Below are 23,987 nucleotides of genomic sequence, written 5' to 3'. Positions count from 1 at the left end.
AAATAACCAGACATGATGATAATGAGGAGGAGGAGGAGGCATTGGGAGAGCAAGTGATAAGATGAAGAAAGCAACAAGGTATTCCACACCTGACACGCGTGATACTCAACAAGGTCATGCATTTATTTAGCTTTAAATTCGTCTCTAATGTATAGAAATAGGTTTTTATGCCTCCGCCGACGAAATCGCCGGACGCATTATGTTTTCAGGTTGTCCGTCTGTCCGTCCGTCCGTGATAGGTTTTCGTTACCGCGATAACTAACTTGAGAACGGCTAAAGGGATCTTAGTCAAACTTGGCACAGGTATGAATAATGAGGTAAAGATGAAGTGATTATATTTTGGGGTCACGAGGTTAAAGGGCAAAGGTCAGAGGTCATGTTAGGTAAAAATACTGCTACCGCGATAACTTGTGAACCAGTGATGGGATTCTGACCAAATTTGGTACACTTATGTACAATGATGTAAAGATTAATTGATTAGATTTTGGGCTCAAGAGGTCAAAGGTCAAAGTCTGTAATAGGTCTCTAACTTGAGAACGCCTGAAGCGATCCAAGTCAAACTTGGTACAGGTATGTATAATGATGAAAAGATGAACTGGTTAGATTTTGGCGGTCCCGAGATCAAAGGCCAAAGGTCATGTCAGGTAAAATTGTGAGAATTTGTGAACAGCTGAAGGGATTTAAATTAAAACTTGGTACAGGTACGTATAATGATGTAAACATTAACTGATTAAATTTTGGGGTCAATAAGTCAAAGGTCAGAGGTCATGTCAGGTAAAAATGTGATAACTTGAGAACAGCTGAATGGATTTAAATGAAACTTGATACAAGTATTAAAATGATGTCATAATGTGGGTGGAGGCATATCAGTCGACGTCGTGACGTCAAAGTGTCATTCTAGTTTAGGTTTTTCTGTCTTTTAAAAAGTTGATCTCCAAAGAAAGTTCTTGAGTTTTTTTGCGTTTGGGGAAGTTAGGGGTTGAGGTTGAGGATGAGGGGGGGGGGGGGGGGTTAAAGCAATTGGAGAAAAAGTAAACGAAATGTTCCCACATTCAGGGGGAAATGGTTCCACAATCGGGGAGGGGGGGGGGTGGAGAGTTGACTCCCACAATCGGGGAGGGAGGGGGGTGGAGAGTTGACTCCCACAATCGACAGAAGAACATAAGACGTTCCCCACAATTGGGGGAGATGGTTTCCACAATCGAGAGGGGGAGTGGGATGGGCGGGAGATGGTTCCCACATTCGGGGGAGATGGATTCCACAGTCAGCGAAGCTGGTTTCCTCACTTTGGACATTGTACAATCAGCACTAATGTTTTTGTTTTGGGGGGCAGTGAAAGTTTCCATTTAGCCGTGAAACCGTGTACTGTGAACCCGTGAAAATGATCTAAAATCGGAGTTAGGGACATACTTGCATACCTTTTTATAATTTGTCTTTTCTAAGATGTACATTGATGTGCTAAACAGGATGTGGGTGGCCTTTTACTCTCTGTCTCTCTCTGCTCTCTCTCTCTCCCTCTCCCCCTCTCTCATGCCTCGATTCTGGTTGGGCAGGACCACTCCTACAGTGTGTTCGCAGTTGCATCGACGATTGCACACGAAATTGGCCACAACTTTGGGATGAACCACGACACGCCCAAGCGAAAGTGCAACTGTCCCGTGGCGCAAAGTAAAGGTGGATGCATCATGCAGACAGCTAGTGGGTGAGGCCCTTGCAACGGCTCTGTTTGTCTTCACCCACTGCGATTAGTGCCATCAATTCACAATCTTTTGCAATCCTTACATGAAGTGATGAATATATTTCTGTAATGGAAGATAACATTGTGTTTCTTCACTGCTTATCGTGTCAATGCAATGCCTCCAGAAAGTATTCACACCCCTTGAATTTTTCGCATTTTGTTGTGTTACAGCCTGAATTTTAAGTGGATTAAATTGAATTTTTTTGTCACCGATCTAAACGAAATACCCCATAATGACAGTGAAAATATGTTTTTAGAATTTATTACAAAATAATTAAAAACGAAACAACTACAGATACATTCAAAGTACACCGCCCCATGCCAAATAATTAAATATCTGGCTTAGGAGGGTATCTGGAGGGTATCTGGCTTAGCGGTTCGGGTGCTGGCTTAGCGGTTCGGGTGCTGGCTTAGCGGTTCGGGTGCTGGCTTAGCGGTTCGGGTGCTGGCTTAGCGGTTAGGGTGCTGGCTTAGCGGTTAGGGTGCTGGCTTAGCGGTTCGGGTGCTGGCTTAGCGGTTCGGGTGCTGGCTTAGCGGTTCGGGTGCTGGCTTAGCGGTTCGGGTGCTGGCTTAGCGGTTCGGGTGCTGGCTTAGCGGTTCGGGTGCTGGCTTAGCGGTTCGGGTGCTGGCTTAGCGGTTCGGGTGCTGGCTTAGCGGTTCGGGTGTTGGCTTACCGGTTCGGGTGCTGGCTTAGCGATTAGGGTGCCGGCTTGGGATCCGAGGATCCTGAGTTTGAATCCCAGTCGATCGCTGAATTAACGCCAAGGGGGTTGACTCAGCCTGTCATCCTTCCAAGGTCGGCAAATTGAGTACCAGCTTGCTGGGATCACGGTGTGTACCCCGATTTCGAATAGGTACACCGTATCCCTGGGCATCGTAAGAGGCGACCAAGGGTTGGCGCCAGGAAGGGCATCCGGCCATAAAAACATTGCCTCAAACAGGGAACCATGATTGTCATGGGGCCCGCAAGGCTAACCCCCGCTCTAGCGGGGAAAAATGACCTTAAAACGATCATTCATTCATATCCATTCAAATACAGTATATACGTGATTTGACTTTGCCCAATGTGTGAGGATTGTTTGCTCGTTGGCAATTTTTTTCCAGATTCATACCGGGGCAGATGTTCAGCAGTTGCAGTCGTGATGATCTCGAGAGAAGTCTGCGCCGTGGCGGAGGAATGTGTCTTTTCAATGTCCCCTCTTCGAGTTCCCTGTATGGTGGAGCACGGTGCGGTAACTTGTACGTGGAGGAAACGGAAGAATGTGACTGTGGCCTACCCCTGGTAATAGCACACCTTTTCCATCCTATTCTCCTTTCCTTTTTCACCTTGTGTTGTAAAATAACACTGTAAAAGACTTTGGTTCATATTTTTATGTCTTCCCTTCCTTTCCCTTCTATCTTCCACCTTTTCTTCTTCTTTTTTGCATGCAGAGTCGAGGCTCGTGGAAGTAGTCAGGTTCACTATGTTAACAAATATAATTTCGTTCAAAATTTTGGGAGATTAGCAAACCTGAACATTTTTGGAATCATCAGAGCATGGAGAATCCGAAAATCAATGTTGGCATTTACACAGACACCTGCATGGCCGCCATTTTGGATTTTCAAAATGGCCGCCATAAAATACATATTTTGCGCTATCTCGGCTTCTCGTCAACCGAGAAACTTAATTAAATATGCTAATCCTATGTTTTCTGGGTCAAGGAATCAAATAAAGACCTCAAAATAGTGCTCAGGATTATAGAAAAGCAACAAGCAAAGTTAATTGAAAACCATTGTCTTTATATTTGTGATATAACTGCATCACATAATACATGATATTGCAAGTCCTTTGAAGTTATAGGTATCTATCTATATAAAGCAGTAAAGTGTAGCGGTTACCGCTGGATGCACACAATCGCCTTGCACCGGCCAGAACACGGCCAGACGCGCCTCTCCCGGGCATGCCCGGACTCACTGTTCTCGGGCACGCCCGAACCTCCCGGGCACGCCCGGTCTCATGTTTCCCGGGCATGCCCGCTCTCGCCTTTCCAGGGCTCGCCCAGAGCGTCCGGGCATGCCCGCTATCGCCTTTCCAGGGCTCGCCCAGAGCGCCCGGGCACGCCCAGCCTCGACTTGCCAGGCCGCAGCCAAACACGCCCGGGCAGGTCCAGACTCGCCTTTCCAAGGCTCGCCCTTGACACCCGGGGCAGCCCGGTATAGCTTGTGCTGGGCAAACTTCCCGACATAAATGTGTATATATATTGCTGCCCGATAAACGGGCTTTTGTCAGAATACCTGAGCTGTTTTGTTTCAATAAAGCAACTCGGACGAATTCCGTCTTTGGTTGCGTCACTTCTTTCGACTCGCGTTGGAGCGCCGCTCCTTCACTGGTGACCTACCGACATGGAGACGGCAGTGACTCTTAAACTGCCTACCTTCTGGGAGGCTCACGCGGCTGTTTGGTTCGCCCAGGCGGACTCCCAGTTCGCCCTGCGAGGCATCACCGCGGACGACACCCACTTCCACCACGTCGTGGCAGCGCTCGGTTCTGCCACCGCGGCCCGCGCCCTGAGCCTCCTCGAGCACCCGCTGGCTGCCGACAAGTATGACGCGCTGAAGACGCTCCTCCTCGACACTTTCGCCCTCTCACCGGCGGCACGCGCACGGTGCCTGCTCGACCTGCCCGAGCTCGGCGACACGCGCCCGTCCGAGCGCATGGACTATATGCTCTCGTTGCTCGGTGAGCACTCTCCGGATTTTCTGTTCCGCGAGTTGTTCCTTCGCCAGCTGCCTCACCCGGTACGCCTCGCCCTGGCTGGCACGTCGATCACCGATCCCCGCGCCCTCGCCAGGGAAGCCGATAAGATCTCCTCGGCGGGCCAACACATCGGCGCGGCTACCTGGAGCCTGCCGCCGTCCGAGGCGACGCCCGAGCGCCCTGCGCGGTTGGAGGCCGAACTGCCGGTGAAACTGGCGGCCGCCACGCCGCACCGACCGCTTCCGACACGACGGCCGGGGCCTCCACCTGACCAGGCATGGTGTTATTACCACGCCAGGTTCAGACACAAGGCTCGGACGTGCCGACCCCCGTGCACTTTCGGCAAGTCGGGAAACGGCCGGGCCGGCGTTCATTCCCAGCCATGAGCGCCGGCCACTCGGGCAACTTGCTTTTTATTCGGGACAAAGCGTCCGGGCGGCGTTTCCTTTGTGACACCGGCGCCCAACTGAGCGTCATACCCGCCTCCGAGCAGGACAGGCGGGACGCCATTTGCGGCCCCTCTTTGGTCGCTGCTAATGGCTCGGCCATACGCACTTTCGGCCCGCGCAACGTCACCCTCTGCTTCGGCAGCCAGCGCTTTCAGTGGACCTTTGTGACCGCCTGCGTCCCCATGGCTTTGCTGGGCGCCGACTTCCTCTGCGCGCACAGGCTGCTGGTCGACGTCAAACGTCGTCGCCTTGTCAACGCCGAGACCTTCAGCTCCCTGGCGTGCACGATGAGCAGCTCCACGCCGACCGAACTGGCGTGCGCCCTCCCGACGGCGAACGAGTTCGCTCGCCTGCTCGCGGAATTCCCGGCCCTCACACGGCCGACGTTTTCGGCCGTCGCAGTGCGGCATGGGATCGAGCACCACATACCCACTACGGGCCCACCGGTCTACTCCAGGGCCCGCCGCCTCGACCCGGCCAAGCTCGCCGTGGCAAAGGCCGAGTTCGACGCGTTGGAGCACCTCGGCATCGTGCGGCGCTCCAATAGCGCGTGGGCCTCACCACTGCACATCGTGCCAAAGCCGGGGGGCGGATGGCGCCCGTGTGGCGACTACCGCCGCCTCAACGACGCTACCACCCCCGACAGGTACCCGATCCCGCACATCCAGGACTTTTCCGCCCGTTTGGCAGGACGGGTCATATTTTCCAAAATTGACCTGATACGGGGATACCACCAGGTACCTGTCCGGGCGGCCGACGTCCCAAAGATGGCCGTCATCACGCCGTTCGGCCTGTTCGAATTTTTGAGGATGCCATTTGGCCTCAAGAACGCGGCCCAGGCGTTCCAGCGCTTAATGGACGGCGTGCTGCGCAACCTGCCATTTCTTTTCATCTATCTGGACGACATCCTCGTCGCAAGCACGTCCCGCGCCGAGCACCTCCTCCACCTCCGAACACTGTTCGGTCGCCTCAGCGAGCACGGCTTAATTGTCAACCCGGCCAAATGCCACTTCGGCACGACGACCGTTGACTTTTTGGGCCACCGCATCACCAAGACCGGGGCCGTGCCGCTGCCGACCAAGGTCGAGGCCATCACCACGTTCCCGCGTCCCCGTTCCATCAAGGCCCTACAAGAGTTCCTCGGCATGGTGAATTTTTATCACCGATTCGTGCCCCGCGCTGCTCAGCTCATGCGGCCCCTTTACGAGGCCCTCCGGGCAAGCCGGCCAAGCATGACATCGTTTGGTCCGCGGCCATGGACGCGGCCTTCGCGAGCGCAAAACGGGCCCTCGCCGAGGCAACGCTGCTGGCTCACCCGGTGCTCAACGCGCCCATCGCCCTCACTACGGACGCCTCCAACTACGCGGTGGGCGCCGTCCATGAACAATGGGTGGACGGGGTTTGGCAGCCACTCGCTTTTTTCAGCCGGCAGCTCCGGCCGAACGAGTTAAAATACAGCACGTTCGACCGCGAGCTGCTCGGTCTATTCCTGGCCGTTCACCATTTCCGACACCTCCTGGAGGCCGCCCGTTCACGGCTTTCGTCGACCACAAGCCGTTGGTCTACGCAATGGCCAAAGTCACGGAGCCGTGGTCGGCCCGCCAGCAGCGCCACCTCTCCGCCGTGTCGGAATTCACAACGGACATCCGGCACGTCGCCGGCAAAGACAACGCTGTGGCCGACTGTCTTTCTCGGGCCAGCGCGAACGCGGTCCACCTCGGCGTGGACTTCGCGCTCATGGCGGCCGACCAGACCACCGACACCTCGGTGCAGGCCCTCCGGGCGGCGGACACGGGCCTACGCCTGGCCGACATCCCCTTCGCGGGCACCGTCCTGCTCTGCGACGTCTCCCAGGGCCAGCCTCGCCCCATCGTGCCCGTTTCCTGGCAGCGCCGCATCTTCGCCTCCATCCACGGCCTTTCTCACCCGGGCCGGAAAGCTTCTCAGAAGCTGGTGTCAGCGCGTTTCGTCTGGCACGGCCTTCGACGGAACGTCCGCGACTGGGCCAACGCCTGCACGGCCTGCCAGCGGGCCAAGGTCCACCGCCACACCCAGGCCCCGCTGGCACCTTTCACCGTGCCTGCACGGCGTTTCGACCACGTCCACGTGGACCTGGTGGGTCCCCTGCCCCCATCGCAGGGGTTCACCCACCTGCTCACCATGGTGGACAGGACCACCAGGTGGCCGGAGGCCATGCCCCTCACCTCCACCACCACCGCCGACGTGGCGCAGGCGTTCATCGCCACCTGGGTCACGTGCTTCGGTGCACCGGCGGACATCTTGTCCGACCGCGGCCCACAGTTCACGTCCGAACTTTGGGGCGCGGTCGCCCGCTCGTTGGGGGTCACGCTGCACCGCACCACAGCCTACCACCCCCAAGCCAACGGGTTGTGCGAGCGGTTTCACCGCTCCATGAAGGCCGCACTCATGGCCGGCCTTCAGGACGACGGTTGGACCGACCGGCTGCCGTGGGTCCTTTTGGGCCTCCGCACGGCCCCCAAGGAGGACCTCCGGGCGTCCGCCGCCGAGCTCGTCTACGGCCAGCCGCTCCGTGTCCCGGGCGAGTTCGTGCCCGACGCTACCAGTCCCTGGTCCGCCGCACACCAGCGCTCGGACCTCCAGGAGGCCGCCCGCCGATTTGCCCCCGTGCCAACGTCCCGCCACGGTGGCCCCCAGTCCTACGTCCCCCCGGCGCTTCGCACAGCGGAGTACGTCTTTGTGCGTCATGACGCGCACCGGGGGCCACTCCGGCCGCCGTACGACGGGCCCTTCCGGGTCCTGCGACGGGGCGACAAGTCCTTTGTCGTCGACGTTGGCGGCCGGTCGGACCGGATCTCTGTGGACCGCCTCAAACCGGCGCACATGGACGTCGACCGACCACCACGGTTGGCCCTTCCTCCGCGGCGAGGCCGCCCCCCGTCCACAGTTCCCCCCGCTCGACCACCCACCACCACGTCGGACCCCTCCCCACGACCCTCCAGGGGTCGCTTCGGCCGGGTCATCCGGACCCCCCTTAAATTGACCCTGCCGGTGCAGGTCGATTCTGGAGGGGCGTGTGTAGCGGTTACCGCTGGATGCACACAATCGCCTTGCACCGGCCAGAACACGGCCAGACGCGCCTCTCCCGGGCATGCCCGGACTCACTGTTCCCGGGCACGCCCGAACCTCCCGGGCATGCCCGGTCTCGTCTTTCCCGGGCATGCCCGCTCTCGCCTTTCCAGGGCTCGCCCAGAGCATCCGGGCATGCCCGCTATCGCCTTTCCAGGGCTCGCCCAGAGCGTCCGGACATGCCCGCTATCGCCTTTCCAGGGCTCGCCCAGAGCGTCCGGGCATGCCCGCTCTCGCCTTTCCAGTGCTCGTCCAGAGCGCCCGGGCACGCCCAGCCTCGACTTGCCAGGCCGCAGCCAAACACGCCCGGGCAGGTCCAGACTCGCCTTTCCAAGGCTCGCCCTTGACACCCGGGCACGCCCGGTATAGCTTGTGCCGGGCAAACTTCCCGACATAAATGTGTATATATATTGCTGCCCGATAAACGGGCTTTTGTCAGAATACCTGAGCTGTTTTGTTTCAATAAAGCAACTCGGACGAATTCCGTCTTTGGTCGCGTCACTTCTTTCGACTCGTGTTGGAGCGCCGCTCCTTCAAAAGTATGTTTGTTTGTTTGTCCTCTTATAACTCGAGAACTACTCATCGCAGAGCAAAACCAAAGGCATATTCGGAATCAGTACGTCTCAGAGCAACTACAGCACACCTTAAAATTTAAAAAACGTCGCGTTTTAAAATTATGACGTCATCAGCGTATTTCGGAACGTTAATTTTTCAACTTCATATTCGGAATCAGTACGTCCCAGAGAAACTACAGCACACCTTAAATGTTTAAAAAACCTTCGGGTTTTAAAATTATGACGTCATCAGCGTATTTCGTAACGTTAATTTTTCAATTTTGACGACAATGACTTCCGACTTCCGGGTTCGGAATGCGGGACCAATGCCATTTGACAGGGAATAAAAAATAAATGCGACATTCAATTGACGACAATGACTTCCGACTTAACTCCCCCCTCCACTCCCCCCTCCCCCTCCCCCTCCACTCCCCCCTTCCCTCCCCCCCTGCCCCTACCCCTCCCCCTCCCATCCCTCCCCCTCTTCTCCCCTCTCCTCCTCCCCCTCCCCCTCCCCATCCCCCCCTCTTCTCCCCTCTCCTCCTCCCCTCCCCTCCCCCCTCTTCTCCCCTCCCCCCCTCTTCTCCCCTCCCCCCCTCCCCACCCTCTTCTCCCCTCCCCCCCTCTCCTCCCCTCCCCCCCCCGTTCCCCTCCCCCCCCTTCCTCCTCCCCTCCCTTCCCCCGCCCGGCAATGCCGGGTACTTCTGCTAGTGGGTTTATAAAGCAAGAAAGCAGCCTTGTTAGTATCAGATTGAACTATAAGTCCTATACACAGGATCTACTAGGTTTATATCGTTCAGGAATATGCTTTTACAGATCTTCATCACTGTCCCGAGTGTCATTTTCGCAAAGGTGTCTACGCAAATGGCAACATTAATTTTTGGATTCCTCAGCTCTGAATATTACAAAAATGTATAGTTTTGCTAATCTCCAAAATTTTTGAACGAAAAACATGGTGAACCTGACTAAAGAGCTGGAACACTAAATGAGTCAGGACACAACAAAACAAGTGGAAGAGTAGAGGGAGGAGGGGGGGGGGGGAACCAACAGCAGGGTTGAAAGATAAAATAGAGGGAGTCTTGGACAGATAAGGGAAGTGGGGAGGAAAGAGTTAGTGGAAGACACATGGGGTGTACAAAATGGATACCGTACTGAAGCAAACTCTCAGGAAGGAAAAACTGGAAAGTTGGACAACCCTCCCCCATCCAGTCGGGGATGGGTAGGGTTGTCGTGGGTAGAAAATATCATAGTTTTGAGATGGTGGTGAACAGCTGTCTTAAAGATTTAGAGGGAAGAATGAAGTGGAAGAGGATGTGGAAGTTGGTCCCACAGGCAAGAAAAAGAGCAATGAATAAGTGGAAGTGATCAGTGATCTTGGCTGTAGGCCGTTTCACCAGAAGGGGATTGATGGTGGACTACGTGTGCCCTGCAAAACCTGGGGGAGACAAAGAACGGAAAGAGCAGAGGGTGCAAGACCAGAAAGGAGGCGGAAGAAGACACAGAGATCACCGACCTGTCTACGGTGGGAAAGTGATGGGTCCATGGACTCGGCTTCATCGCGGGAGATTCCAATGATGTTGAAGGCCTCAGTTTCCATGGTGTCAAGCTGAGTAAGATGTAAAGCAGGGGTGCCAGCCAATCCAGCTGCGGATGAAGGCCTTGTCGGTGGGTTAGGAGTTCAGGTGTGCCAAGGAAGGACTTCGCACGACGGAGGATGCCCAGTCGGCGTCTGCCTTTGGAGGCCTGCTTGGCAATGTGGTTTTCCCAAGTAAGATCATGGCAGATAGTGAGACCCAGAATTTTGAGTGATTGAACTTCCTCAAGAGGATTGTTAAGAAAGTAGACAGGAGGGTTTATCATCCGGTCATTTCGGAGAGAGTGAAAGTGAGAGATTTGTCAGGATTGAGAGAAACAGTCAAAGTGTTTAACCAGGTAGTGATTTTATCAACATCTGAAGGTTTGAATGTTATATCAACTTATCCTATACCACACAACCCACTTCCTTCATACCCTCATGCATATGTATTACAAGTTATAACACTGTTTTCCAAAAGCAGATGTAAATGTTGAAAGTTATTTCACATCGCACCTAGTTTTAATACTCAATGCACTAGTTAATCACTGCATTCCCAATGTAGGAATGTGATGACCCCTGCTGCAATGCCAGTGTCTGCAAGCTGATAGAGGGGGCGCAGTGTGCCAAAGGCCGTTGCTGCAAGGATTGCAAGGTATGGGCCCAAGAAAATGGGTGCTGGCTTATTTTGATCCCTTGCGTTTCAGTGACTCCATCCATTCATTAATTCATTCATTTCACGTGATAAATCTGCTCAAACAACATTGTTCCTTCCTGTGCTCAACCTGCGCTGTTATTCTTTGCGTTCCGTGACTGTTGTTGTTGAGAGATTGCAGTTCTGATACCTCCCTCGTATTAACGGTTTAGTGTCGTTGATGGTTTAATTTATGGCATACCATTTAAATTACAGCCATGAGTATATGGCTGCAGACCGGATGGCCTAGAGGTACGCGCTTCGAGGATGGCCTAGAAGCTTCAAACTTTGCCTTACGCCACCATTAATATGGCGGTATATGCTTCTGGTCTTCGGCTTCCTTTCTCTCCTAGGTTATAAAGCAAGGGATCGTGTGCCGGAAAGAAATGAATGAATGCGACCTGCCAGAGATGTGTGACGGGAAGTCTGGAAATTGCCCCGGAAATGTGTATCTCAAGGATGGTGCAGCTTGCCAGGATGGTGAGGCCTACTGCTATAATGGATTCTGCCTCACTCGAGAAGAACAGTGTGTTGACCTTTTCGGGGAAGGTGAGTGTCTATTTGCCTCCATTTGTTCAAACCTAAACTTTAAATAAAAAGACTTTCTAATTGTAAACGGCAAGAGAAACTAGATAACGTTCGCATTGATACCAAAAGAAAGTTTGGAAAGTTCAGTCATTCTTTCAAAGTGCAGAGCTGTTGGGTTGAGGAATGAGGAAGCTTGGACAAAATTCCTGCATACTTTTTCACTTAAGACCAGGGACGCTGGAGCAGAAGGGGGGGAGAGGTAATTGGCCCTCCTGCCTTTTGCCAGGATTTGTGGGGTGAGGGTGGCAGGAAGTGCCTTATCAAACGAACGCCAGAAAAGGTCTGACGACGTCGCTCAACTACCAGGGAGTGTGAGCGGTTTCCAAGATGCATCATATCCTTTGACTCCCAAAGATTTTGGCCTCACAAGTCTTTCAGAGCTTTTAGGAGTCAGACCTCGAAATAACCTCAAAAGGATTCTCCGATTCCAATTTTCCTCTGCGATAATGCACCGCACACATCCTGGCAGTGAATGACTCTACCTGACTATGACTCTATGACTCTACCTAACCCTAACCCTAACAACAACTAACCCTAACCCTAACAACGGCACGCATCCTGGCAGCGAATGACTCTACCCGACTATGACTCTATGACTCTACCTAACCCTAACAACCCTAACCCTAACCCTAACAACAACTAACCCTAACCCTATCGACAACTAACCCTAACCCAAACAACAACTAACCCTAACCCTAACAACAACTAACCCTAACCATAACCCGAACAACTAACCCCAACCCTAACAACCCTAACCCTAACAACAACTAACCCTAACCCTATACCTGACGAGTGTACAGCTGCCATATTATGATTGACAATTCTCAATATCCCGGTTAATGAAAATAATCTTACCACACGTCGGTGTTTACCTTTTGGGACCTTTTGGTGTGCTTCTGCCGTAAAGCTCTCTTTTCCACCCCGCGCCCCCATTTTTTTCTTCCTTCCCAAATTAACTTCCCAGGAGCCACAGCAGCCTCTGAAATGTGCTACAAAACTGTGAATACGCAAGGTGTAAACTATGGAAACTGTGGAGAAGATAGTAACGGGAAGTTCATCGCCTGTAGTTTAAGGTGTGTTGTTTTCATTGTTCAAATAATAAAAAAACTGAACGGATTAAGTTTAAAAATCCAAGCAATCCATACAGCTAGTATACATGTTATATAATTACATTGCTAGGCCTTAAAACCCCTGGTGACTTGAAGCGTCACCTCCATTGACTTCCTTATTGGGTACCTCCGTATACCTTGGACATTATGAAGTAGTTTTGTTTTCCTTTCTTTGTCTCCTTGTTTGATGTTCTCAGTAATGCCATATGTGGCAAGCTGCAGTGTAAGGGCGGACAAGGAAAACCTCAGCTGGCCACCGAAGTCAGTGTCGTCGAAACCAAATTCGAGTACATGGGGAAAAAATACATCTGCAGAGGAATTTCCTACAATCTCGGAGATGACGTTTCCGATCCCGGAATAGTGAATCCTGGAACCAAATGTGGTTTGAACAAGGTAACCGCTGGCTCGCTGTTTGTGAGCTCAAATGTCTCTCATTTGAAGGATTCCCGGTTCCTGAGTGTGTGAAAATATCGGATGTTTATTGTGCCATGTCTGTCCACTTTACGATGTTCCTCTATGATTACATCACTTATTGGGCTTTCTCCAGTATTTACTTTGGATATGGTGAAGTCATTTGCTTTATGAGATGCATCTCAGGATACAGGGCATTATGAAACTCTTCCTCTTTTTTGCATACACAGTTGACGCTCATGGAAGATCTAATGCAGTGAAAGATTTTGGTCTTGATCAACCCCAGCCCTTTTTTGAAATACCGACTTCTTTCCTGGAAGTCCATCTGGAAGTCCATTTTCCATGTGTTTTTTTTGTTTTTTTACCTCTATTCCCATGCCTCCTCCTCGCAAGCCCTCTCCCTCCCACAGATCTCCCGATGTCCCTGCTCTCCATCTTGTTCTCCCGCTCCCTTTATCATATGTTTTATGTCTTATGTGTCAGTTTGTCTTTTTGTGATCATTGTTAGCTTTTAAGCTCTTGCATGAGCCTCAATCTTGTATCAACAAAAAAAATAGAAAAAAATAAAGGATCAGGACCTAACAGCCAAAAACAGGATGCAAAACACACATGCATGGGGTGAACAAGATGGAAACAAAAGGAAACTCCAAGGAGGGAAAAGTGGAAAATTGGAAGGAAGAGGGATTTGGGTGGGGATGACAAGGGTAGATAAGATCATGGTTTAGGATTGGGGATGATCAGAGATGGTGGTGAACTGCTGTCTTGAAGACCTGGAGGGAAGAATGTGATTGAAGAGGATGTGGAAATTGATTCCCCAGGCAGGGAAAAAGAGGAACAAATGAGTAGAGGTGAGCAGTGATCCTAGATTTAGGTAGTTTCACCGGAAGGGGGTTGATGGTGGATCGTGTGATTCCTGCAGAAGCTTGGGGGTGACAAAGCACAGAAGAAGCAGAGGGTGCAACACCAGAAAGGGGCGGTAGGAAGACAGCGAGACTAGCGACCTGTCTGCGATCGTGAAGCGATCGACCCAGAGGCTCACCTTCAGCGTGGGAGATTCCATTGATCTTGAGAAGACCTTAGGTTTCCCAGTGTCAAGCTGAGCAAGATGTGAGGCAGGGGAGCCAACCCAGAGGAGATAGCAGTTTTTTTTTTGTTTTTTTTTGTATGCTGAATCGAGGCTCATGAAAGAGCTAACATTTATTTCACAAACAAATCAACCAGACAAACAAAATATATAAAAAGAGGGAGTGGAAGACAAGATGGGGAGAGAAGGGGAAGCACACAAACACAACATTTGAGAGCAGGGAGATGTGTGGAAGGGAGAGGGCTTGGGTGGAGGAGGCGTGGGAAGGGGTGGGAGAAGTATAAAACACAAGGACACCAAGGACTTCCCAGACAGAAGTTGGTATTTCAAAAAAGTGGATTTGGGGTGAAATTAGCGGGGGTAGAAAAGATCAAGGTTTTGGATGGGGGAAGATAAGAGATGGTGGTGAACAGCTGTTTTAAAGACCTGGAGGGTGGAGTGGGATTGAAGAGAGTGAGGGAGTTTGTTCCAGAGGTGGGAGAAAAGAGGAATGAAGGAGTGAAGGTGAGCAGAGAGTCTTGATTTTGGCAGTTTAACCATAAGAGGGTTGCAGGCAGATCTTGTGCGACCTGTAGGAATATTTGGGGGACAGAGCCCCGAGAGAGCTGGGGGGCAAGGCCAGAGAGGAGTCGGTAGAAGACGGAAAGACCACCAACCTGCCTGCAGTGAGTGAGTGAAAGGCCCTTGGAGTTAGCTTCATCGCGGGAGATTCCAATGATTCTGAACGCTTTGGTTTCAACAGCGTGAAGACGAGCTAGGTGTGAGGCAGGAGCACCAGCCCAGAGGGGAGAGCAGTATTCCATTGAGCTGTGGATGAAAGCCTTGTATGTGGTGAGGAGCTCAGGTGTGCCAAGGAAGGACTTCGCACGATGGAGGATGCCCAGTCGGCGACTGGCTTTGGAGGCCAGATTTGAAATGTGGTTTTCCCAGGAAAGATCATGGCAGATAGTGAGACCCAAAAGCTTGAGTGACAGAACTTCTTGGAGAGGATTATTCAGAAAGTGGATGGGAGGGTTGTCCAGTCGGTCTTTTCGGAGAGACATCGTAAGAGTATGAGATTTGTCAGGATTGAAAGACATGTTCCACTTGTTTGACCAGTCTGTGATTTTGTCCAGGTCTGCAGAGAGTGAGGAGGCTGCAGACTGCCGATCTGAGGGATGAGGAATGGAGCGACAGAGAGTAGAGTCGTCAGCAAAGAGATAGAGAGGATTTTCAAGACAGTCGGAGAGATCATTGATGAAGACCAGAAAAAGCACAGGGCCCAGAACACTGCCTTGGGGAACTCCAGCCTGAACAGGAAGACTGTTCAGTCTACTGTACTCCATCAACCTGTGAATGAAGGCCTTTTAGGTGGACAGGACTTCAGGTGTGCCAAGGAAGGACTTTGTATGATGGAGGATACCCGGAGGATACCCGGAGGCTGGCTTCTGAGGCCAACTTTGAAATGTGGTTTGACCAAGAAAAATCATGGCTGATGCTGAGACCCTGGAGTTTGAAAGACTGAACTTCCTCAAGAGGATTGTTAAAAACTTAGATAGGTGGGTTTGTCAGACTTCCTTTAAGAGAGATTTTATTTTGGTTTGGTCTGCCTTGTTATTACCAGGTAATAGGCCTCCATAACCATCCTTGTGTTGTGAAGTGTCGGCCGAGGCCTTTGTGCGGATGAGGTTGAAAAAAAAAAACTGTACTGAAAGTTCTGGTCAACACAAAGTTCAGGATAATATGTTAGTGCTCATTATCTTCTATGTTGTCCATTGTGCCACACCGGCAGCAATTGTCCCACACCATTGACACACCGCGCTCGTATGGTAGAGATTAGAGATTGTGCAGGCCTAATGTTCTCGAGCTTGAGCTGAGAAAAGCTTTCAAGCAAATAGATCCCAAGCTCGTGTTTCTTCCTGATAAATCGTTTCCTGGGAATTCCTGGAAAATTGTGGGAAATTGATTTGGAATTCCTGCCTATTCCCGTTTTTTTCTGGTTCGGGCTCGGAAAATTTGGCCTCGAATCATCTCCTGTGGCAAGTGTATATATGCTTGCACTTGTGCAGTGTGTTCTGTGCACCTTCTGTGAATGGCCAACACCAAGGAAAGACTCATCAACTTCTATTTTATGGCCTTCAGAGCCATCACACAACCAAGTTGACTCCATAAGAAATGTGTGCAATGGTAAAAGCTAGAATTCAAGGTCACATGATGATTGCATGTAAAATGCGGCCAGTGTTTCAAAAAAAAAACAACAGTTTTCTGCAGGCATGGGTTGCAGGGCATTTCACGTAGCAGGAATAAATGGTTTCGGCCTCGTTACAATCTCCTCGGGCGAATTATTACATTTTACTCTTAATTTACATGTTTTCGTTTGCTTGTTCTTTTGATCTTTTCTACATGTTGTAAGACTCATGAGGAGCTCTAACACAAACCGCACATTCACGTAGCCAAATACATGACACAACACCAGACTTGACTCGAGACAGTCATTGACCGTAGGGGAAGTGACGTCACTTCCCAGGGTACTGTGGTTACCAACAACGCCATCTTTACGATGTTTCTTTTTCTATCCGCACTCAGCGGGGCAACTAAGGGGGAATTTATGTTTCCCTATGCATTCCAAGCCATAGAGTTTGTCCATGGTCTATCTTCTAAATGCTGAGCATTTAGAATGTTCTAAATTGCATTAAATTGTTCTAAATTCAGCATTTAAATGCTGAGCATTTAGAATGTTCTAAATTGCATTAAATTGTTCTAAATTCAGCATTTAAATGCTGAGCATTTAGAATGTTCTAAATTGCATTAAATTGTTCTAAATTCAGCATTTAAATGCTGAGCATTTAGAATGTTCTAAATTGCATTAAATTGTTCTAAATTCAGCATTTAAATGCTGAGCATTTAGAATGTTCTAAATTGCATTAAATTGTTCTAAATTCAGCATTTAAATGCTGAGCATTTAGAATGTTCTAAATTGCATTAAATTGTTCTAAATTCAGCATTTAAATGCTGAGCATTTTTTAAGTCTTTGGAATGAAATGAATGAATGATTGTTTTAAGGCCATTTTCCCCGCTAGAGCAGGGGTTAGCCTTTGTTTGTTTAGCCTTTGTCCTTTGTCATAATTTTGTCATTATGTCTTTGGGATGAAGGTTTTTCTTCATCCCAAAGAAAAGATGTTTTTCTCACTAGTGTTTGGTTCTTTTTTAAGCTGATACCTCTTCTGCATAAGTCGATGTAGCCATTGCCTCACCCTGCTTCTACTTCTCCTTATTTGTTTGCGGGCACACAGATATTATCACCATAGTCACTTGTCGATGTTTCCATGGTTCCGATTATGAAATTGAACCGTAGCCGAGTTTGAAAAGTTAATAATATATTGAGGAGGTTGGAGTTCTGGGTGTCCAACAGACTCATAATTCATGCACTACTTTATCTTTTAGGTTCCATGTAAATTAAGTTGTATTATTATTTATTTATTTTAAAGATATTTTACTTTTTCTGTCACCTGTGTTTTCAAATTTAAGGGTCGTCATGATATTGCAGGAAATTTGCTTTTGCGCTTTCATGTTCACTTCCTCTTTACATTGTCTGGGTCACAGTGGGCATTCGCATGGGCCGTTACCTGTGCTCATCCTCATATTGTCTCTTTAAAATAAATAATTATTACCTCCGCTACCGAAGGTAGATTCAGAATCAACAGGCACTAAACTAAAATAAGATTCAGGCCTGCAAAGTATAGGAAGAGGTGTCTGGTCCATCCTAAAATTCTGGGTCTGGATTCCGGATTAATAATATGATGTTTTAAAAAGTTATGAATAAACTTGGTAGATGAGTTGGTTAGGTGACAAGAACAAGCTGATTCGATTTTGGTTCAGGTCCGAATCCAGATCCGGCCTATCAGTGGGATTCAACACATAAACTGTTCAGTCTGGTGGCGGTATACGCTCGACCGAGTGCCATTCTACTTAGGTTACCTCTACGTACAATCCTCCTCCAACACATTGACACAGGCCTTAATTACCTCCGCCACCATAAGTGCATGGAGGTTGTGCTTTCAACCCTGTTTGTCCGTTTGTGAACAAGATATCTCAAAAAGTTGTGGACGGATTTGGACGAAATTTGGCAGAGATGTAGCGTATGTGACAAGGACTAAATGATTCGATTTTGGTGAAGATCCGGATTCGGATCCGGCTACGAGAATTTTTAAATGTGATTCTTCGCTATTGGGCGATAGGGCCAAAAACGATACATAGCAGGATATCTCAAAAAGTTATCGACGGATTTGGACAAAACTTGGTGGACAGGTTGGGTATCTTACAAGGGCGATTCGATTCGATTTTGGTGAAGATCTGAATGTGGATTCGGATATGAGAATTATTTAATTGTTTAAGTGATTCTTCGCTATTGGGCGATAGGGCCAAAACGATACATAGCAGGATATCTCAAAAAGTTATCGACGGATTTGGACAAAACTTGGTGGACAGGTTGGGTATCTTACAAGGGCGATTCGATTCGATTTTGGTGAAGATCTGAATGTGGATTCGGATATGAGAATTATTTAATTGTTTAAGTGATTCTTCGCCATTGGGCGATAGGGCCAAAAACGATACATAGCAGGATATCTCAAAAACTTATGGATGGATTTGGACGAAACTTGTTGGACAGGTTGTGTGTGTGACAAGGAAGAAGCGATTCGATTTTGGTGAATATGCGGATCCGGCTTGTAGAATTTTAAAGTGATTTTTCACCATTGAGTGATATAGCCAACCAGGTGGAGGTATGCTCTCTACTGAGTGCCCTTCTAGTTGTACTGTGATTTAATTAATACTCGTATGTACTGTCATTGCATATATATGAATAAATAGCAACTCGAGCCCCATGTTCCCTGTTGTTTGTTTTACTTCACAAGTTCATTATGATTAAAACTTTTCTTACTGAACTTGAATAATTGATAAATGTGTTCAGATTTCCATTTCTGATAACTTTTTGAAACAGATTTTGGAGTCAGATATCTCAGGAAGAGACCAAATGACATGGCCAACAAACTCTTACGGTAAGTTTGAGGGGAACAGGTAGACAAAGAGCATATTTCAATTGCAGCAGTGCGGTCACAGATGGGCTATTTTACAACACAAAGTCGAGGCTCATGGAGAGGATCATTACTGCAGGGAGGGAATCATTGAGATTATCGTTTCCATGAATGGACGATGTCATCTCTCGTGGAAACCCTGCTTGTAACGACCTTGTAAAACAGCCCGATTGCTTTAAATTGATGTTCTTCTTCTTCGTTTTGACAGGCCTGCGAAAATAGGACATGCTTGGGCATTGAAGCTTTTGGAGTCTCAAAATGTTTGGAGAAATGCAATGGACATGGGGTGAGTTACGAGTAACTGCGATAAGCTTGTTGGTTTAGACACCCAATCAGATTTAAGGGACAGTTTTTGGGGGTTTGAAACTACATAGAGGTGCAATGCATGTTGTTTTGTTTAATAGCATGTTGTTTTTGCACTGTTACGCTCCATTGTTTATGGCGGAATTGTTTTGAAGATTCTGTTGTCATGATCGTTTGGGCAGGTCTGCAACAGCAACGAAAACTGTCATTGCGACATTGGCAGGGCTCCCCCGACATGTGCGAATCCCGGTAATGGTGGCAGCATCGACAGCGGACCGTATACGGAGCGTACGACAACATCGAGTGAGTACAAAACGGCATTCTTGAGACCATTCTCCATCAACATTTTTAGGTATTGGGCCTGGCTCGAGGTGATTTTGTAGGTTTTGACTCGTTATATTACCTCCGCCACCAAAGATTATGTTTTAACCCCTGTCTGTCTGTTTGTCTGTCTGTTTGTTTGTGAACAAAATATCTCGAAACGTTGTGGACGGATTCGGCCGAAATTTGGCAGAGATGTAGTGTATGTGACATGGACGAAATGATTCGATTTTGGTGAAGATCCGGATTCGGATCCGCCTACTAGAATTTTCTAAGTGATTCTTCATCATTGGGTGATCGGGCCAAACACTATACAGTCACGTGAAAAAGTAAGTACACCCCATGTAAAGTTTTGACTTTTTCAACATATTTCAACATACAGCTATTTGATCTTCATTTCAACAATATTGATAAAGGATTAAAGGTGATATAATATAACAAATATCATGAAACATTTACATTTTGTAGTCCATTGTATAATTTCAATAAACATAAATGCAAATTTCGCATGTGGAAAAAGTAAGTACACACCCACATTTATCACTACTTCAAATACCTAAAATTAGAATCAGGTGCACCAGCTGAGTTGCAAATGATTAGAACATCGTTAGAGAGGATCTTGGAGGAACCTGTCTTATTTAAACCTCAGACATTTAGTTTGGTTTGCTCTTTGTTGTTGAAGTGTGCGGCATCACCATGCCTAGATCAAAAGAGCTCTCTGAGGCCTTCAGAAAGAAGGTTATAGATGCCTACGAGTCTGGGAAGGGATTTAAAAAGATCTCCAAACAATTTGAAATCGATCATTCGATTGTGCGGAAGATCATCTACAAGTGGAGAAGATTCCAAACAACTGCCAACTTGTTCAGGCCAGGCCGCCCCAGCAAGTTCAGCCCGAGAGCAGACCGCAAGATGCTGAAAGAAGTCTCCCAGAATCTCCCCAGAATGTCATCACGGGACCTACAGGTAGCTTTTGCCACTGTTGATGTCAAAGTGCACGAGTCTACCATTAGAAAGAGGCTGCACAAATTTGATCTACATGGGAGGTGTGCCAGGAGGAAACCTTTGCTGTCCAGAAAGAACATCACGGCAAGATTAAAGTTTGCAAATAAACACCGAGGCAAAGACCAGCACTTCTGGAACAATGTGCTCTGGACAGATGAGTCAAAGGTAGAGCTATTTGGCCACAGTAATAGAAGACATGTTTGGCGAAAACCAAAGACAGCATTTGACCACAAGAACCTGATACCAACTGGAAACCATGGTGGTGGAAATATTATGGTTTGGGGCAGCTTTGCTGCATCAGGGCCTGGGCAGCTCACCATCATAGAATCCACTATGAATTCTTCATTGTACCAGAGGGTGCTTGAGGATAATGTGAGGCCCTCTGTCGCAAAGTTGAAGCTCAACCGAAGGTGGACCTTGCAACATGACAATGACCCCAAACATACCAGTAAATCCACCAAGGAATGGCTGAAAAGAAAGAAATGGAGGGTTCTGGAATGGCCAAGTCAAAGCCCGGATCTAAATCCCATCGAGATGTTGTGGGGGGATTTGAAACGAGCTGTGCACGCAATAAACCCCTCAAACATCGCACAGCTGAAATAATTCTGCATGGAGGAGTGGCCAAAAATTTCTCCCAGTCGATGGCAGAGACTGGTAGACAGTTATAAGAAACGCCTACTTGAGGTTGTTTCTGCCAAAGGGGGCAATACCACCTATTAGAGCCAAGGGTGTACTTACTTTTTCCACATGTGAAATTTGCATTTATGTTTATTTAAATTACTAGGGCATGCCCGTACTATATATAAGCTAGGACGTGCCCGTACGTGGGTGCCCGTTCCTTGCCAAAAAAAAAGGGGAAGGGGAAGGAGGAGGAGTAGGAGGATGCTGAAGAGCATATTACCTGAACCGATCCCACCGGCAGTCCTCAAAGCTGCGGACAATATAGTGGGGCAGATATGTAACAAAAATTGCACGAGATGTTCACATCCGGCAGAAAGTTTGAAATTTTGCATACAGGGGTATTTTGACATGCTGAGTTCAAAAATTGGCGGATCCAAGAGGTCTGACCAATGGACAGGCCGCCATCTTGAATTCCAATATGGCTGCCAAGACGAAATGTTGATAATCCCTATCTTGGGTTCTAAATGACCTGTGGTGCTCAGATTTTGTACACAAGGGTATGTTGACATGCTGAGTTCAATAAGGCAATAATTTGAAATGTCTGACAAATGGTATGGCCGCCATTTTGAATTCCAATATGGCCGCCAAGACGAAATGTTGAAAATCCCGGGTTCTTTGCAAAAGCAATACCAATTCAATGGATCCTAGTTGACAGTTGACAAAGTTGACAAATCATATAACAAGTCAAAGAGCTCATTTCAAAGTATATTTCGTACCAGTTGGCAGCCGTAACATGCTGCAAGCTTTTTTCCATCCGTTTTACTTCTCCTACTGCTCATCTCGGAAGCATTGTCCAGAGCAGAAACATAGTTCTGTGCATGGTAGATTAGCAGCAGAACATTTGCAATTTCCAGCACACCGTTTTTTACACTTGCACTTGATCAGCTCTCGGCACCCTTTTGACGCCTCTGGCATTACTGTCCAAAATGGATGCCAGACATCATCTGCATTTTTAGCCCATCCCCAATCTGCAGGTGAAGGCAGCTCTGGGTTAGCAATTTGGGACTGTCCCCAGATGTGACCGGCCTGAAAGACTGCCCTCTTCACATGTTGACGCAGTGCCTCTTTTGTCGGTGGAATATTTTCCGATTGCCGATTTCCCTGAGCAAACAGCTGCTTGCGTGCTTCGTTCACTTTCTTCAGAGGGGAAGTTCTACTGTACAGAACAACGAAGAACCTCTCTATGTTGTCCATGTCATCATCTGTTACTTCCGCTGGTGCATGTGAGAGATGATTGAAGACCTCCCCCAAGTTTGGCATGGAATTCCATATGCTCCACACAGTCTTTTTGCCAATCCCACATATGGCAGAAACAGTATCGCATCCGGAAACAGTATGCAGGAATAGAAGCCCCCATGAGCGTTCAGGGCCAATGTGAGTCGCAATAGTGTGAGCAGCAATGTGCCTGAAATAGTTTCCATGTCCAAATGCCAACCACATTGCACAACCGTCCATAATGCTTGCCATTGCGATAGCCAACACAACCACATCCGTGTCTGTTGCATGAATGACGATACTTCTGTACCCCTGCTGATATGCATGCCAAGCATGTAGCATCATTCGTGAATCAGCCTCTTCATGCGTACATGGTTGAATTTGAGAAACATCAGAAGGGGGCTTTGATTTAACCTCTTCTTCTAAGGTTGTAAGAAGTGTTTTTCCCTCTGGAATAGGCATCGTTTGCAGGGAATCAGCAAGGAAACTGAATAATGTCTTTTTGTTGGAATCTACACGAAGGAAGCTGCTCCAGTTTCATGGCACGGATGTCTGTTCAGTCACATGGAGTGGTATGCCAGTGCCACGACCAAGCCTGGTGCCTTCTTTGAGACTGTCCGTTCTGTAGGTGTCCCACACCACATCAACACGCATCACAGTCCCCTCATTTAACTTTCGGGCAATGTACGGAAGGACCTGTTTCTGTGCATAGTCACCAAATGTCCTGATCACACTGTTGCACTTCTTAGGCTCCAAATGATGGACTAAGGCAGCCCCATCGAAAATACGAACTTCTCCTTTGGGCGCATCACGAGGACGTTGTGCTAAAGCTTCCAAACAGGGCAAAAGATCAGCCTTGCCGGTTGGTGGCCGCATTGTATTGATACCTTCAGCCAATGCAGGTGGCCACCCATGACACTCATATTCATAAAATGTGTTAAGATCACCATCTCTAGTTTGGCAAGAAATGTACATTCGTGAGAAGAGCTCCACATTACTTTTCATACGTGTAATCTTCGCCTCAGACTTTCCAGGTGTTTTCTTGGGCTTCGATTTCAACAGTGGCAGATTGTTCTTTGAAATGCTATCATAGAAATTGTCAGAAGGATCCTTGATTCGCTGCCCCACAAATCCGTCAAATTGTGTTTTGCCAGTGTCCTCCATGGATCGCACTGCGGCTATCACTTCATCAGGCATGATGACCTTTGTGTCAAGCACATACAAGTCATTACTGTCTTCCGCAAACGGGTTTCCAAGTTTTTCAAAGGAACTGATTGCATTATTGAGATCTGATGCAAAGGATTTCTGGACACTAGGCAATTGTTCGTGGTGGCGGACATCAGTTTGC

General features: G+C 48.7%; 1 protein-coding gene across 4 annotated transcripts in view; it reads left to right on the top strand.

Annotated features, from left to right (window-relative positions):
* Positions 1–23,987, top strand: part of LOC137423758 (disintegrin and metalloproteinase domain-containing protein 12) — a 211,937-nt gene that overhangs the window by 74,166 nt on the left and 113,784 nt on the right. For all 4 annotated transcript variants that reach the window (XM_068111240.2, XM_068111239.2, XM_068111238.2 and 1 more), the window contains exons 11-18: positions 1,554–1,702; positions 2,843–3,020; positions 10,725–10,814; positions 11,207–11,402; positions 12,406–12,514; positions 12,748–12,943; positions 19,326–19,403; positions 19,603–19,723. In XM_068111240.2, the coding sequence (XP_067967341.2) occupies positions 1,554–1,702; positions 2,843–3,020; positions 10,725–10,814; positions 11,207–11,402; positions 12,406–12,514; positions 12,748–12,943; positions 19,326–19,403; positions 19,603–19,723 (1,117 nt within the window). The remainder of the gene's footprint in view (positions 1–1,553; positions 1,703–2,842; positions 3,021–10,724; positions 10,815–11,206; positions 11,403–12,405; positions 12,515–12,747; positions 12,944–19,325; positions 19,404–19,602; positions 19,724–23,987) is intronic.

Source organism: Myxine glutinosa, chromosome 3, assembly GCF_964187855.1.
Source record: "Myxine glutinosa chromosome 3, kmMyxGlut1.1, whole genome shotgun sequence".
NCBI classification, from domain to species: Eukaryota; Metazoa; Chordata; class Myxini; order Myxiniformes; family Myxinidae; genus Myxine; species Myxine glutinosa.
The sequence above is the reverse complement of the archived record's forward strand: the minus strand, read 5'-3'. Positions and strand labels throughout refer to the sequence as shown.